General features: G+C 49.9%; 3 protein-coding genes across 3 annotated transcripts; 2 read left to right on the top strand and 1 right to left on the bottom strand.

Moving 5' to 3' along the window:
* Positions 1 to 242: 242 nt before the first annotated feature.
* Positions 243 to 2,073, top strand: UCRPA7_2118 (hypothetical protein; the record flags this gene model as incomplete). The annotated part of the gene is made up of 2 exons (XM_007914693.1): positions 243 to 1,758; positions 1,814 to 2,073. The coding sequence occupies 2 exons, from the start codon at positions 243 to 245 to the stop codon at positions 2,071 to 2,073; spliced, it is 1,776 nt and encodes a 591-aa protein (XP_007912884.1).
* Positions 2,074 to 4,956: 2,883 nt separating this feature from the next.
* On the top strand, positions 4,957 to 5,926 carry UCRPA7_2117 (putative translin-associated factor protein; the record flags this gene model as incomplete). Its single annotated transcript, XM_007914692.1, has 3 exons — positions 4,957 to 5,003; positions 5,181 to 5,198; positions 5,269 to 5,926. 3 exons carry the CDS (start codon positions 4,957 to 4,959, stop codon positions 5,924 to 5,926), a joined length of 723 nt encoding a protein of 240 aa, XP_007912883.1.
* A 6,137-nt stretch (positions 5,927 to 12,063) lies between these two features.
* Positions 12,064 to 13,836, bottom strand: UCRPA7_2116 (putative carboxylesterase family protein; the record flags this gene model as incomplete). Its single annotated transcript, XM_007914691.1, has 5 exons — positions 12,064 to 12,344; positions 12,406 to 13,078; positions 13,178 to 13,291; positions 13,359 to 13,712; positions 13,774 to 13,836. The coding sequence occupies 5 exons, from the start codon at positions 13,834 to 13,836 to the stop codon at positions 12,064 to 12,066; spliced, it is 1,485 nt and encodes a 494-aa protein (XP_007912882.1).
* Positions 13,837 to 17,045: the final 3,209 nt, after the last annotated feature.

Genomic DNA, 17,045 nt, shown 5'->3' with positions numbered 1-17,045 from the left:
ACTCTGTTCTGTCAGTCCCGTTGGGTTTGCCTTACGTATCGTCGCCTCAGCTCGCCCGCTCGCGCGTTTCGGACATCTCGAGACTCGATTTCCATTCTGCCTGCTGTCACAGCCCAACCCGTCATTGACCATTGACGCCCGCCCTCGCCGATTTCTGCGACATCTCTTCGGCCAGTCTCTCGCACGCTATCATTTCTGCCATGCATTTCGAACCAGAGGATTGACGACATACAATCACCACCATGTCACTGCGGTCCGCAGTCATGTTCTCTGACGACCACCATGTCGGGCCTTTGTCGATCGACACCCGGCGTTCCAGCATCGAACGCACGCCGTCAATCCACGAAGATGCCGGAAAGGCAACCGTGGAGTTGGCCTCTATCATGACAACCGCCTCCAACCCCGTCTCGCCCGGTGCCTCCAGCCCGCACCTCGATCAAGTCCGCCTGCAGGACTTTGTGCCGCCCACCCGGCCGAGCAGCACTCCCTTTCCACAGCCCGAGCACGGAAATGTCGACATTCGCTGTATCAGCTGCCCAGCCGGCATGGACGTCGACTCCGACGGCTCTCCCGAGTTTCCTCCTGCCTCCCTCAATCAGCCCAAGGAGTCCCTAGGCATGAACCTAAACGACCTTCCCGCCGAGATTCACGAATGCATACTCGACCATCTGTTTGGATATAGGGTATCGGCGTCATCCAAGAGCTCGGTAGGCATGCCGAGCGTCACCAGAAGTTGGGGCACGGCGCTCAGACATTCGAGGAGAAAGGAGTTGTCGGCGTTGGCATTGGTGAGCAGCGTGTGGAGGGTGCTGATCCAAGAGCGGCTGTACCGCCATATCAAGCTGAAGGCGACAGTAGAGTCCATCAACGAAGCCTTGGTGTACTTTGCAAGACATCCATATCTACGCGAGTATGTGAAGCACATCGAAATATGGTTTGCCGTCTTCCAACCGAGAAACGGCACCATTATGCCGCCTGTCATCCCTCCTATCTCGCTTGACGGGCTGAGCAATGCTTCATATGTCATACCGACGAACAACTGCTCTCTCGAAGAAGCCTTTTATTTCATCAGCACAACGTTCCCCGAAGTTTGCGTCCTGACGTTGGAAGGAGGGGAGAGAAAGAAGGCACCAAAGGTACGGCACTATCTACGAGATGAGGGGCATCTCAAGCCAATGCCAAAGATGAGATCAGTTCGGACATTGGTTTGCAAGGGCCAGTGGAATCTCATACGCTCAGATGACGATTTCGATTCCATCGTCTCCGCCTTGCCCAACCTGGAAGAGTGGCATGGTTCTTATAGCAAGGCCAAGTCCAAGGCGTATCTTAGCATGGCTACGATTCTACCGAAACTACCCAAAAGCTTGACGAGCATCAGCGTCAACCTGGAAGGCGTCGAATATCGAAGGGAACTATCCTTCCCCCCTTACTTCCTAAAAGTGTCCAACAAGCTCCATTTCTGCACCAGGTTGGCAGAAGCTGCCTCGAGTTTGGAGCATCTCTCCTATACTGGACGAGTATGCCGGGTCTTCTTCGAGCTAACGTCGAGACTGGCGGATCCTCGCAATTCACGATTGAAGAGCATCGATCTCACGGTACGCAATTGCTGTCGTCATGTGGTGCACTGGAACGAGTCCGGGTCGGGCATTACCGACATGAACTTTATCAATGCTTTTGAAGCGCTGGTACTTGCAGGCATCCGCTCTCTGGCGAAACTGAAAGCAGTGGAGTACCTCCGTATCCGCTACGTCGACCTAGGTAAGTGAAGCTCTTGCCATCTACGATATCGAGCTCAACTAATGATCTCTAATAGACTCCCCTGTCCCGCCACTCAATCCCTACTTCCTCCTTCGCGATGGCTGGTGCTCGGGTGTATGGAGTGATGCAATCGTGGCGGAGCTGAACCGAGTCCGCCCACAGGCTCGGTTCGAAGAGCTATCCGAATCATTTGGCGAGTTCGGTTTAAACAAGGACGGTAGAATGGTCATTAGTCCCGAATTTCCTCGCAGTCGGGTCCTGTCATTGAAACTGTCCAACTACCAATACCTGACTGGCGGAGTTGCGGTGCCTTAATGAGGTCACGAGGGCGATGGGGAGTACCAGGACATCATTGGGTTTTGAATTTTGCTTTTCCAACAGCAAGGCGTTTGGGCAGTCTAGAGTGACTTTGGGTCAGTTGCTTGCCTTGCCGAGATCATCAGGAGTTTTTGGTGTTGGCCATGATACATCTGCGGCCACTAAAAGGGGGCGGGTCATGTGCGTTGCTTTTCGGGACTGCTTTGTGAATGTTGGGTGGACTAGCTGGCTATCAGGGATGGGTTTGATGGCTTCCCCCAGCAGTAGGGGTCAGTTTGCATTTTTGGTCATACCCAGGTAGATAGCCATGTCCGATGGGTAAAGTGGGTATATGTGTTTGTAATGAGTTGCCATTGCGACGATACACGACATAGCCTTGCACATGTCGACGAACTTAGATGATAATGAAGGTCTATGGCCGATCTTGCTTTTGCATTACTCGAATACCCAATGTGAACGCCGCCTTGCTTGGTCTGTGTATATGTATGACCCACGTTATTATATGCAGTGGTCTCATTGCTTGTATGCTATTTGCAAACGCTTTTGAATGCCAAACGAGTCGATGTAAATCAGATGGATCGCTATGTCTATCAGATCGCTGGAGAAACCGCCACATCGCTAATGATCAAGCCTAGAATACCGCAATTTACTATGAAGAAGGCAAGCGACGACAGCCACAAGCCAGGGACATATGTGCTCTGCCCCAAGAACTCGAGCCCGAAACCCTGCTGCAGCCAGGCCGCTTGGGTCACCACCCACAATGCAGCGGCAATGACTCCCAGTGTCTTGTTCCGCAGGAAGCTGGAGCTGGGCAGATACAATGGAAGGAATACCATATACCACAGGAAGTACTTCAGTTCCAAACTATCAGCCAATGGTCTCTGGAGGGGCATTGATGAAGCAGGAGAGCGGCAAGACGGGTATCCGCGCTATAGTACATACCTGGCTGGTGCACACCTTGTTGAACGTGACGAAGGCGAACGTCTGCGCCAGCATGGTGGTGGGCAGGTCCTTCTTCGCCATGACAAGAGGGACGAGAATGCAGGAGAGCAGAAGCTGCGGGAGAAATGCAATAGACTCGATACGGAGGGTCGAGGTGCTCGGATAGGCAGAAGTCAGATACAAGAGAATGTTGTAGGGGCTGAAGTTGTGCCGGTGGTCGACTCGAGTCACATGGTGGAAATAGGTATGTTCAAGGAATGGCTTCCCGTAGCTGATCAAATTAGTGCTGAACACTCACGATGAGATGGCTAGCTTACCTGATGAACATGATGAGATTTAGCCCCATGAATGTAGCAAGACTGACGAGAGCCAGCTTGATCCTTTCCGTGTTGAAGAAACCAAGCGCAGCTTCGAGGAAAGAAGGTGTTTCATTTCGTTTCTGTTTTGGCCCGGTAGTTATCTTTGATGTCAGGCCAAGTCTTTCGTCGTCCATCCACCATATGATAGCGGGAGCGTAGATGAATGGATAAATCTTGAAGTGCACGCTGAAGCCCAACAAGAATGCCGCAAGCGTGGTCCGTCGAGAAGCGACGGCCCAGAGAAGGGCCATCACAAGCACTCCCAGCAGACCCTCTGAGCTCCCACGCGTGCTGATAGTGGCTACCATCGGGTTCAAAAGCCATATGGCGGCAAATGTCCTAGCAGTCGGGGCGTCCATCCTTGATCCAGGGCCGCTCCCAGATCTCATCGTTAGGACCTTGACAATCAGCCATCCGGCAACGAGATCTGCCACGGCAAACAGAACCTTTCCGGACGAGAACCAGGCCACTGTCACCCATTTTGAGGATGATTGCACGGTGGTGGGTAATAGCATCCACGCGAGCAAAGGCGTGTAGCGATATGTCTCTCGGGCATATGGGCTCTGGCCCCTGGCCACGTACCGAGCGGCATCAGTGAAGACGAGATAGTCGATGTCAGTGTACTTTAGGGGGGAGTTGGCATCCTGCCACAAGCCATAGAGCAGAAGCACCACTCGGAGCAGCGTTGACGAGATGTAGAGCGGAAGAGGAGAGCTGAAGAGCCGCGAGACCAGAGAGGTGGACACCTGTGCGTCTACTTCCACCGAAGAGGCGACTTTTGCGCCAGAGCGTGGGTCTGTGGCTGCGCTCATTTCTCCAATTGCGTGTTCAACTCAAATTGCTTCCATCAAAGTCATTTGCGATTCCAAGGTGAGTGACCAGAGGTGAGTGACACGTGCAGCGCATGAATCCTCTCGTCCGACTCAGACCGTTATATTTGCCCTCGATCACGGAGCACAATTGACCTTCAGATGCTTCAGTCAACGCAACTCATCAAAAGAGATTGAAGGACACCGGTGTGATGTTGCTTCGTGGGTCGGCGATATTTGAGACCCAGGTTCACATTGACAATTCCACAAAGACAGCGTTGCTGCTCCAGCCACAGGCTTCAGCCACCGCCGTAACAAAATGCTATCACGACCGCTGTAGAATAACCACGTGACTCCTGTCAGCGAAAACTGAAGGCAACCTTGATATGCCTGCATCATTGCCCAATCATATCTCAACCACACTTCCTTAATCACTTACCTAGGTATATCATAGACTATTTACACTTGATGCTTTTCAAATATTCTTAGGTAACAAATGTGATGGCTTTGATCCTGATTATTCAGAAAAAACCACCTAGCAGTAGTCAAGCCTATAGACCTACATATCCCAGCATTGCGGGGTCCAATTAGCACCCACTACCAACCTAGTAGGTAGGTAGGGACCGCCGACTAACTTCTGTCTTCCAACGAAAAGAAATAACCAACGGGCAAACATCGCTCACAACCCTACAAACTCTGTCCAGCATCAAAAAGGGGGACTCGGAACAGCAAAAACAGGATGAGCGGAATGAAAAGAGACCATCGAGGCAATGCGAAACGCTTCGAGCACCGAGAGAAAGCCCCACCCAAGGAAATCGTGCGTAACGCCTACACGCCCATGTTTGAGCGTTTTCGAGATGAGTTAGATGAGCACCACGACCGCAAAGAGAGGATCGTCAAGGCGTCAAGAGACATTACTGCTCTCAGTAAGAAAATGCAAGGCTGCCACCCCCTATGATGAGAGATACATACGACTAACGATGATATCTCATAGTATCTTCACATTACAACGGTGAGGAACACAGCTATAAACATGACCGATCAGCCTGCTTTTCACGAGGACTAACATTATGATTCATCAGTGTGCGAAGAATCCATCAAGATCTCCCAGACGGCTTCAACGCGGATATTCAGTCTCGTTTGGCTGAAGTTCGCAAGCTACTTTCAAGCATAGCCGGCGATGTTCAGGGCATCAACCGGTGGCGCTATATGAGAAATATGAGCTGCGTCGAAGAGCTCATCGAAGCGCTCACATTCGCACATTACCTGCGCCACCAGAATCTCATGAGCTATGCCGAGGCTACAGAGGCTGTGCATCATCTCTCACTGCCCGAGAATGGCGAGGACGGGGCGGCTATGGACTTGGAGCATCCCATTGTGCATCTGATCGAGGATGATTATCTAATGGGCGTGTTTGACCTCTCAGGTGAAATGATGCGATTTGCTACTACGACCGCCGCCCTCAACGGGCGCATGGCCGGGTCATCTCTGCAATATGATGGTCAGGCCGACGAAGGCAGTCCCCAGCGCACCATCGTCACAGACATGCAAGATCTCGGCAGTTTCTACGAGATGCTTCCCCAGCAGAGTGGGAAGTCCTACCAGGTGAAGTTGCAAACACTACGGACATCTGTGCTCAAGGTCGAAAAGCTGGGATATGGACTCACTGTGCGCGGAAGCGAACGACCTGCGGGCTGGATGCCCGATACGAACGATAGTGAGCCAGGCTCTCCTGTTTGACAACGCTACTCCGAGCTCCCATGAGTTCTTGTACGAGTTGATTTTGGAGGGTCCTGTCATAAAGGGTCAGAGGCCCAAAGCACACTGGCAAGACAATGTCTCTAAAAAAAAGTTGCAAGCTACTATGTTTGCTCGTAGCAGCATGACCCCAGTCTAGGGGATTATGTACTCCTCGGATTCTTCTTTCCATTGTAGCAACTCTAGAAATAGAAAACTGCCCTTACACAGACCAACCACCCCAATCCTCATTTCAGAAGATACAATTCATCCTCACGAGTATCGGTTGTTGCTTATACAAGTGCTATGAATGGGGCCTCTAGGTGATCGATGCTGTCAAAGAACTATATACATAGCCGGTGTGACATATATGGATATATCTTATGAAATGAATTATGAGTCGCATATCAATGTGTACGGCTTACTTTGTTTGCTGCTTCGGGGTGTTGCTGTGCCGCCAAATAACGTCAACCCAGCCGAATGTGGAAGGTCTTATTGCTTCCGAGCTAAGGCGATAACGCAAGATGAGCCTTTGATGAGACGTCAGCCTTTCACACTTTCACCTCCAGGCAGAATTATGGTGTTTCTAGTTAGAAACCACACATTTTTAGAGTGTAGGATCGAGAAACTAATTCTCAGATTCTCAATACAAGGTCAAGGAGACAAGAGTCTCCGCCTTCAATTGGCTCTTCAATTATTCAGAGTCTCACACACAGTCATATTATTCCCTCTACAACTAGGTCCTCGCTGCGAAGCAAGCAACGCCTGCTGCCGGCGTGGCTCGCAACAATGGCATTGAGGATAGTGCCGTCTGACCGCTGTTCAATCACTCATGATGATACTTTTGGTCCTCGTGTAGCTATAGCGTGCCGATCTTTTGACTTCACGCTTCTGTTTGAGGATGGCTTCTTCGTTGCCCTTCCAGCTGCCGTCTTTCTTCTACTGCTTCCAATGCGTCTTCAGGTTCTACGGAAGACAACTGTCAAGACAACATCGTACAAGTTGGCGATATGGAAATTAGTATATTTTGCTCTCTTCTAGATACAGAAGCATCAAACGCTAATCATCCCATAGTCTTTCTTGAGCGTACTATTCGTCCTTCATGTCCTATTTCTGGCTTTTAGGCTGCAGGAACGTCGTCTGTATACCAGACTCTCTGTCGCCTCCAGCGTTTTGAGCATTTCTGCAACCCTGACCGCAGCTCTTCAGTCATTCATGGAGGATCAGCGATCCGTGCAGCCTTCAGACATGCTGGTCCTATACTTCTCTATCTCTTCGATCCTCTTCATACCACGCCTTCGCTCACTATGGCTCTTATCTTCTGCCAGTGTCCCCAAAGGTCTTTGGACAGCGATTTTTACCGTCACAACGATCATCGCTTTCGTCGAATCCCTCAAAAAGACTAGGTTTTTGCGTCCGAGCTACCGAGGCATATCTTTGGAGGAAATGACAGGTTTCTGGGGCAAAAGCTTCTTCATATGGGTGCTCCCTCTCTTCCAAGCCGGATATTCAAAGCTTTTACAACTCGATGACATCCCAAAAGTGGATACAGATCTTCAAGAACAATCCACGTGGACAGACTTGAACAGATCATGGAATAGTATCCAGGGTCGACACCGTCTTCTCCGCGCAGCCTTCTTCGCAAATCACTGGCCAGTTTTATCAGCTGTAATGCCGCGCCTCGCCCTAGCTGCGTTCACGTTCTGCCAACCCTTTTTAGTCAATGCTTCAGTTTTGTATCTAAATTCTGGACAGGGAAAAGACGACGATACAAAGGTATATGGCCCGGCTCTTGTCGGTGCCTTCGTTCTCGTGTACATTGGGATAGCCGTAAGTGAACAACCGACAACTGCAAATAAAGAACAACTGTGGTGACAATTAGGATTTAGGTGACTCGAGCAGTATATTGGCGGCAAACCTACCGTGTGATCGCCAGGATCCGGTCCAGTCTAACGGCTCAGATATACCGACAGACAACTGACTTACGAGGCTGTGATGTGACCGACTCAGCGGCCGTCACCTTGATGGGGACTGATGTAGAGCGCATAGTTGATGCTTTGGCTCAGTTTCATGAGCTGTGGGCTTCATGTCTTGAAGTTGGTGTTGCAACCTGGTTCTTAGCCCGTCAAATCTCATATGCAGCCTTGGTGCCGCTGGTTGTCTGTGTGGGTGAGTACTCAATACACGTGTTATCTCTTTATGTTTTGGTGCCGCTCCCTTCAAGGCTGATATTATTACATAGCGTCTGTTGTTGGCGCGTCTCATGTAGCTGCTCGGTTTGGACCTGCGCAACGGGCCTGGAACGAACGGGTACAGGAGAGAATCGCAGTAACAATCAAAATGCTAAGTGACGTGAAGGCAGTCAAAATGCTCGGACTGACAAACGTCATGGCGGAGCTAATCCTCAAGTTGAGGACAGTTGAGCTGCAGACATCTGAGAAGTTCCGAGTCTTGCGCATCTGGCGAATCATGATTTGTAAGTGTTTTCGATAACCTACACCCGCTCTTCGAAATACGTGCTCTAACGACATGCTATCAGCCAACGCCCCGGCCACTGTAGCTCCATTGGTCACATTTGCTGCATATGCAATCATAGCAGTGGTAAAGAAGGACGAGACACTGCTTTCCGGTCAGGCGTTTACATCGCTTTCTCTCATTGGCCTTCTTACACACGCGCTTCTCATTCTCTGTCAAGCATTGCCCACATTCTTTCAGGCTGTGTCATGCTTCGACAGAATTGAGGCATATTGTTCAAAGATCAGGATGCCGGACTTGCCTCAACCATCGTCAACAGTGTCCAGAAACTCCCCTCACGAATCGACAGAGCTGCAAACTTTACCAGTAGGTCATTTAAGTGAAGTTATCATCTCTTATGATCAAGCAGATATATGTTGGTCCGAAGGTGGTTCTATCTCTATTCTACATGATATCAATTTGAAAGTACAGCGTGGCTTCACTGCCATCACTGGGCCAGTCGCATCAGGAAAGTCAACTTTACTAGCAAGTATGATTGGGGAAGCTGCATTGAATGACGGACATGTTACTCCACAACGTCTATCAGGAGTTGCATTCTGCTCACAAACACCTTGGATTTTCAATGACACGATACGCAGAAACATCACAGGCGGTCTGGAATTCGACGACAAATGGTATGAATATGCGCTTTCCTGCTCTTGTCTGCAAGAGGATCTCGTTGGAATGCATCGCGGTGATCACACCCTTGCTGGAAGCAATGGTTCATCACTTAGTGGAGGACAACGACAACGTGTGGTATGCCTTCTATTCATCCGTGTTTTGATTATGGTGACTAACCAAATCTACCTATTGGACTAAAGGCTCTCGCTCGTGCTGTTTACTCTCGACTTCCGATCGTCATTCTAGATGATGTAACCAGCGGGCTTGACGCCAGGACTACAAGTATCATCATCACTCGCTTGTTCGAAGAGGAGGGCTATTTCCGAAAATTTGATGTCAATGTCATAATTGCAACACACAATAGTCAGTTAGACCTGCACAACGGTGGCTTGATCGAAATTTACTAACCACTGCCAGGGCGAATTTTGTCCCTCATGGACTCAATCATTGCTCTTGACAATGGCAGAATTAAAAGTCATGGAGCTTTTGAAAACCTTCAATCAGATATCAATGACTTAGACCCAATCTCTGAGACCAACGATACAACAACTTTCGAAGAGAGAAAAATTGTTAAATCCAGGCATTCAGTGGATTCACAACTTACCACCGAGGAAGTTACGGGACCTGGCGTGACTAATCTACAGAGGCGAGAGGGCAATTGGATCACATATCGATATTATTTCCAGAGCGCCGGATACATCTCCTTGTGCCTTTGGGCTGCTTTTACTCTTCTCGGGGCGGTTACTACTAGTTTGACAAGTAAGCAGCAATGAGTACCCGCAAGTCAGCTCGTCAGACTCCTTACAATTCTTAGCAATATGGATTGACATTTGGACGAATGCAAATGAGAAGAAACCCAACCAGCGACTTGGTCTGTACATCGGAGTATATACTGTCTTAGTGATATTAGCCAACGCAGGACCCCTTGGAGAATGCTGGTATGGTATTTTGACACTGGTCTGAGAATTTGTAAACTAATGCAGTCTCAAGGATCTTTTTCATCAACATTATCAACCAAACGGCTACTAAGATGCATTCTGACCTCCTTAAGACAGTGATAAGGAAAGTGAACTTCCGCTCCTGATAAGATGCAGTATCGTCTGACAGTATCATCATCTTTGCAGTGCACCGTTCAGCGTATTTCAAAAAGCAGACATCGGATCTATTACGAACCGGTAGGTAATCCCTTTATTCGTTCAATGTAGACATTGTCTCTAACAATCGGTATTTAGCTTCAGCCAAGACATGGATCTAATCGATATGAGACTTCCTACCAATGCAATTCAGTTTACGACAGGTAAGTCCTCACTGCATTTTCGCAGCTCGACATATAACTAAGTACTACGTATAATAGCAATTACAACATGCGTCGTCCAACTTGTTGTTTTGTGTGTGCTTGGGAAATACTTCACGGCTGCTATCCCGGTTCTCGTAGCCGCCTTGTTCATGGTTCAGAGATACTATCTTCGCACCTCACGGCAAGTGCGTCTGATCGATATCGAAGCGAAGGCACCTTTATATAAACACTTCGTCGAAACCATACAAGGAATTGCAACTATTCGTGCCTTCCGGTGGAAGTCGGCGTTCCACGACCAACATGCGGAGATACTAGATCAAGCGCAGAGACCGTTTTACATGTTGTTTTGCATTCAGCAATGGCTTCAGCTGATTCTCGATCTCATAGTGGGTGCTCTGGCAGTTATAATTGTGGCGCTTGCAACATCTCCATCAATTAATCTGAGTGATGGAGCAATTGGTGTGGCGCTTGTCCTGGTCCTGCAGCTCAACTCGATGCTTACACAGACGATTCAATCGTGGACTCATGTAGAAACTTCTATCGGTGCAGTAGCTCGGGTCAAACAGTTTGTGCAAGAGACACCAACGGAGACACCTGGTATGGTTGAACTTCCTTCGGACTGGCCTCACCAAGGAGCCATCCGGCTGCATGACGTTAGTGCACATTATACGTAAGTCATGCCCTTATTTGGAGTTTCTCCTGCTAACAATCATCAAAGACCTCGTTCTCCGCCTGCTTTAGATCATGTGACACTTAACATTGCTCCCGGAGAGAAGGTGGCTCTTTGTGGTCCTTCCGGTAGTGGGAAGACGTCCTTGATCCTGACCATTCTACAAATGGTGGAGCAAAGTGGTGGGCAAATTGCAATTGACGACGTGGATTTGTCGATGATCGGTGGGCACAACATCCGTTCACATCTAAATGTGGTCCCGCAAGACCCATTCTTCATGCCAGGAACTCTACGATTCAACCTCGATCCCCACAGCCGCTCAAGCACTCAGTCGGTAGAAGCAGCTATACGCATGGTCGGATTACGGGACAAAGTAGCGTCTAGCAACACGTCTAATAACGGTAGTTCAGCTTTGGATAGGGAACTCAACGGAGCCGAATGGTCTCAAGGAGAGAGGCAGCTACTGTGCTTAGCCAGAGCACTTTTGCACCCTAGCAAAGTGGTAATACTCGACGAGTGCACAAGCAGGTATGTTATTTCACTTTGTATCCTTTTGAGTTTCGTCACGTCTTATGCTTCGGGGGTGTATTGGCAAGCTAATCTCTCTTTTCATAGTGTTGATGAGCACACCGAAGCTATCATGCAAACCGTGATCGACACTGAATTTCATGATCGCACTATCATATCAATTTTGCATCGTTTCAAGTATATAGACCGGTTCGACAGGGTGGCTGTTCTAAGACATGGAAGGCTTGTTGAGTGCGACGCACCTCAAGCTCTACTCAGTCGCCAGTCGGCTTTCCGGGACCTCTACTCGAAACAAAATTATACCAGGGCATCGCCGGAGAAGGAAGAACACTAAATCTGAACTATGCTTCTAGATTCGGCACGCCAACGGAGCATGCTAGTCATGTCATACTATACATTAGTTGATGCCAAATTCGGCGCTTGACACCATTCAGCCTCATATTTGTCTCGGAGATGAGTTCTACTATCTACATTTGTTATGCCCACGAGTGCCTGCTCACATTAGCGGTTCTACGCATACAGACCTTGCTGCCACCACTGACACCTTGCATTGGAAGCATCGTCCGTTCCCACAGTAAGGCCCGTAGTAGCCATCATCATCGCCCGAGAAGACGTTCCGTATGTAGGAAGAGGCGTTCCATCAAAGCTGGTTGGCATTGAATCCATGACGAAACTGACTATGTATTGCTGCAGAGCATCTGCTACCATCGTGTTCACTCCAGATGTTACCCCGTTTTGGAAGACATATGATGTTTCCTGGCCGTGAATTCCTGGCGAGACCTTGAAGTTCACTGGATGTAAAAGTTAGCCAATCATACATATCGACACATTTCTCGCAGGATCACGGCTTACATGAGTATGCTTGATCGCTCAAGGCTTTTGCTAGGTAATTTGTGTTGCACACAATCGTGCTGTCTTGGATGGTGACCAAAGCTCTCTGAAACTCGCTCGTGTATCCGTAAGTGCCATTAAATCTTCCAGGATAGAGAGTTCCGTTGATGTACTCTAGTTGGTCTTGAGGAATGTCAGGCATGGAAGCTTCTAGCATATTGGTATAGTCTGTCGTTGTTGAGATAGTGGGATTGGTAAATAGAAGCCCCTCAAGCATGTTGTGTGACACCATAATTCTGACGTTATGATGGAAGGACCCGTTCATGAGGGACTGACCGAGCAAGGCAGGGACCAAGGCTCCGTCAACGGCGGGTCCGAAGAGATTGCTTCCGTACGGCGATTGGCTGTATATGTAAATAGCATTGGCCGCGATCAGAGCCTCGCTATCTAGTTGCCTGGCTTCCGCGAGAGACGAAACACCCAGCATGTCCAGGAATCCACGGAAGGAAGCCTCAGGAGTGGTGAGGGTAGGCGATGGCAGGAACGCGGGCGACAACATGATAGCCTGGTTGAAGAATGGTCCTGCATCTGCACCGCCAGATGAGGCTATGTGATGCATAATCGATCCCGCTCCGGCCGAGCCACCCATGACAGTGACTCGAGTCTTGTCGCCGCCGAACAAGTGGATGTTATCCTGCACCCATTGAAACGCAAGACGCTGATCGTAAAGGCCTGCATTGGGCGTCCCCTCTGCTTCGACTTCTTCCCCTCCAAGGAAACCAAACGCGCCTACCCGATAATTCATTGCCACATAGACAAAGCTAGCGTTGCTGATGTGAAGAAGACCAGCGGGGTTGAATTTTCCATTGCCCGTCTTCTCGCCAGAGGAATAGCCTCCACCATACACCTGTATCCGCACGTTAGCATCCACTATTGAAAGGGGGCACTGTGAAATCTGAAATGTATACGTAGACTAATACCGGAAGGCCCGTGATGTTCTGCTTGAACACCTTTTGAGGAGCAAGGACATCGAGAAACAGGCAATCCTCGGTGGTGCGCGGGTCTGAACTAACAGCCATGGGAGATGATGGCAGAGCCGCCATAGCTGTATCGTAGTCGAATGATTGGCCGCTCAGATACTTTGGGTAGAATTGCTGTGCAATTAGGGACCAGTTGCCGGTAGACTGTGGGCATACGCGACCAACGGAGCCATTGTTAACAACAGCAGAGCTGATGTCGGTCGGCGCAACAGGCGCGCGGAATCGAAGATCATCCACAGGTGCAACACCATATCGAATATTAGAGAAGTTGTAGTAACCCCCGGTGGCCTATTATGACGATTAGAACATCGAGATGTGGCCGGAGTAGCAAGAGTATATGACGACTTACATTCAGGCTGATAGCTCGGTGGCGTTCCTGTTGATAGATATGATCAATTTCAGTTGCCTTCATAACCTTTGACTCATAGACTTACATATCCAAGGTCTACGACTGGCAGACACATGACCCCCGAGACTAAAGGAGCGACAGCAAGAAATCGAAGCAGAGTAAAAAGAGTAGAAGACCCCATTTCCGCCCTGTGAGCTTCTAGATGGTCAATTAAAGAAAAGGCTGCGGACAAAACGCCGCGAATCAAGATAGCAAAGGAATGTCTATGGTTGGATGCTGCCTCGAATGCAGTTCACCTTCATCACCGGAGCGGCGAGCGAACAAGATATACATCTCGAAGAAGCTGAGCGTGGAGTCTGAGGAGACTTTGAAACCTCCTTGAGGATCCTTGAAATTAGAGATTGCGAAAGCTATCGTGGAGCTGTCACTTAGTGTTTTATATTGCGGCTACGCCGTCGTGGCAAGCCTCTAGTAATTCATGCCCCCGTTCCAGAAGCGGTTAAGTTTTCGAGTTGACTCCACAACTTTATCCGCTCTCAACCTTGTTCCAAGACTATGGGGGCATGACTTGGAAGGAAGAACCTGCTGAACATCGAACTATACAATGTCCGCTAGAAAGCGCCTTATCTGAGGCTGTATGCTATGGATTCAGGGAGGTGAGGTTAAAGCCTCAGCACCTCGGCACGTACCGTATACTTACAACAAAGTGCAATTTCATCCGCGCGCTAGCTTGCCGATGAGCCTCTCTTCCTTGGCACCTGTTTTGGAAAGGGGTATCCCGACGTCTTTTTGGGAATTACCTCGCTGCTGCTTGTCAGGGGCCAGCTGCCCAGTCACTCTCCACAACTAGTGGCAATTGCTAACTGGATAGCAATCGCTGGTGAATGACGAGTCTATGCCTTCGGAATGAATGGATTCGGCGTCCATCGCTGGAGCCTCTTCCGGTCGAAACTGAGCGCAAGCCCACCAAATGTGCAATGGCGAAGTAATGGCCCAGAAGAGGAACTTCATCCTATAGACACAGCCCTGTGGGTGTTCTCTCCGGAGATTCCCACTGCGGCGCGCGGCCACTCCATCAATGAGCCATGCTCACCCTGGCCAATCTCTTCGCAAATCGTTGCAACGGTCCATTCTGCCCAACCTCTCGTCCACCAGACATGCGGTGTCTCTCTCAAACAGATCACCCAATGGCCAAGCAGGACCAAAGCCAAAGGATCTCTCGCTTGTAATCGCTCCACGAACGCAGGTGCCACCATGCCGAGCCAGCCAATGGCAACACGGTAGACTCCCCGAGCGGCGGCGACACGGCGCATGGCATAGCGAAGCTTCAAAGCAATATCCATGAGAATCTCCTTGCGATCGATGGTGGGAAACCGCTGCTCCAAAGTCGGCTGATCTCCGTCAGGAATACCCTCCCTCCCGACATGCGACTGCGATGATCTATCCTCAAGCCTCGAAATCGCAGACATCACCTCTCGCAAGGAGTCCTCAGCCTCTGGCCAGGGAGCCTCTTTCCCTGCTTCGCGAATCACGTCCCGTCGGATCGCCATGGACGACTTCTCATCTAAAGGAGGACGAACGCCGCCGCCCCAGCCCATACGGAATATGACGACGGTTCCATGGAACAGCGAGATGATCTGAGCCAAAAGATCGACGGGATCTTGCTCGTCACGGATAGCATGCTTCCTCGACACCATAGGCATGGCGAATGCGCACGAGACGAGTAGCCCCGACGCTGTCAGCACCGGCTCGCAATTTTCCGATGATATAGACTCCAGCACGGGTCGGAAATGGGCCAGGGCGGACGCCTTATGTGATAATGCAGCCACGAGGTGGGGATTCGCATGATGGGAAGCCTCGGACGGCAAATCGATAGAAGGTGGCAAGGACATTGATGACGGCAATACAGATGCGAGGTGCAATGCGGAATATGTGAGGACGGCGTGGTGGACATAAGGATGAGCGTACAAATGGCGATCGATAGCAGCATGAAAGGTTGAGAAGACATCTCCGCTCTGAAACGGTTCACTGAGGAATGCTCCCGAGCTTGTTGTATAATGGTGCAATATTTGGTGCGTCAGAGGATCAAGGCCTGGCACAGATAGTGGTCGAAGGGAAAGCGGTGTAAGGGTTTGCACCGAATGCTGATCGAAGGGTCTATGGTCCTCTCGTGAAGATAATGCCGATGGGGCCAGAGATGTAGTTGTAGCCGCGGGTGACGTTCGGTGGTTCACTCGTGAGCGAGTCGACTGAGATGGTGCCGCATACCGCTGAAATGGGTCATAGGAGGACATCAAATGCCTATACGTGCAGTCCTGCCCCTTTTTGGCACATCTCCCACATGCTGGCTGGCCTTGGTCACACTTAAGAGATGTTAATTCACTTCAGCTGTATCGGATATAATTGAATCACATACCTTGACACGTCGGGCTTTGCACTGTAGGCAGCCATGATGAGAGTTTGTGTGAGATCGTCTTGAGGGCATGTCTACGACCCAACCTCAGGAGACAAAGGTAGGCAAAGTGATTCCTAAAAGACTCCACAGGTCGTCTTCATCGTAGCGATCAACGCAAAATCATGTGTCCACAATACATGTGGGCCAGTCTAGACGAATATGTATGTTAGCAACTAAGTCGTGAGTGCTCAGATCTTGAATCTGGAGTTCTGGGACGTGGAACGGGGAAGAGAGCTCGGGCTCCAGGCACCACTTCGGCATAGTCGCCAACATCCTAGAAATTCCACGGACGTTTTCGATAATGCAGAACCGCAGGAAACAGGATGGAATGATACATTGTGAAGAGCAGACAAAAGGAACGTAAGATTTAGAGACAAGCATCTGTATCATGGATGGCGTAGGGCCTGAGATACTGAGAGCACTCGGTCCAGCAAGTACGTAGAGCACTGAGATAAGGCAGCCCGGAGAAGGGAGGGGGTATAATCGATGCTATCATGAGGAGCAAGCAGGTACTCAGAAGGAAAGCCATGACGAAAGTAAACAGAGTACGTACCTTGGGGCTGTAAGTCATGCAGGATAAGGCAGAGCACCGGGCTCCTTAACCTAACCCAGCGGAACGGGATGGGTGAGATAATCAGATGCTAGATGCAGCCATCTTACACGAAGAACACGTGGAATCTCAGGGGTAAAGCAAATCGGGTGATGGAATTGCCTGCGGAAGAGCCACCATAGACGTCGTAGGTGTGCGCAGTGTGGTGGCATGAGTCTGAACAATCAAAAGAGCTGGCGTTAGCCTAATGTTAGTTGGTAGGCACAT

The sequence above is a fragment of the Phaeoacremonium minimum genome, assembly GCF_000392275.1.
Source record: "Phaeoacremonium minimum UCRPA7 unplaced genomic scaffold PA7_03_scaffold_149, whole genome shotgun sequence".
Taxonomy (NCBI): Eukaryota; Fungi; Ascomycota; class Sordariomycetes; order Togniniales; family Togniniaceae; genus Phaeoacremonium; species Phaeoacremonium minimum.
The sequence above is the reverse complement of the archived record's forward strand: the minus strand, read 5'-3'. Positions and strand labels throughout refer to the sequence as shown.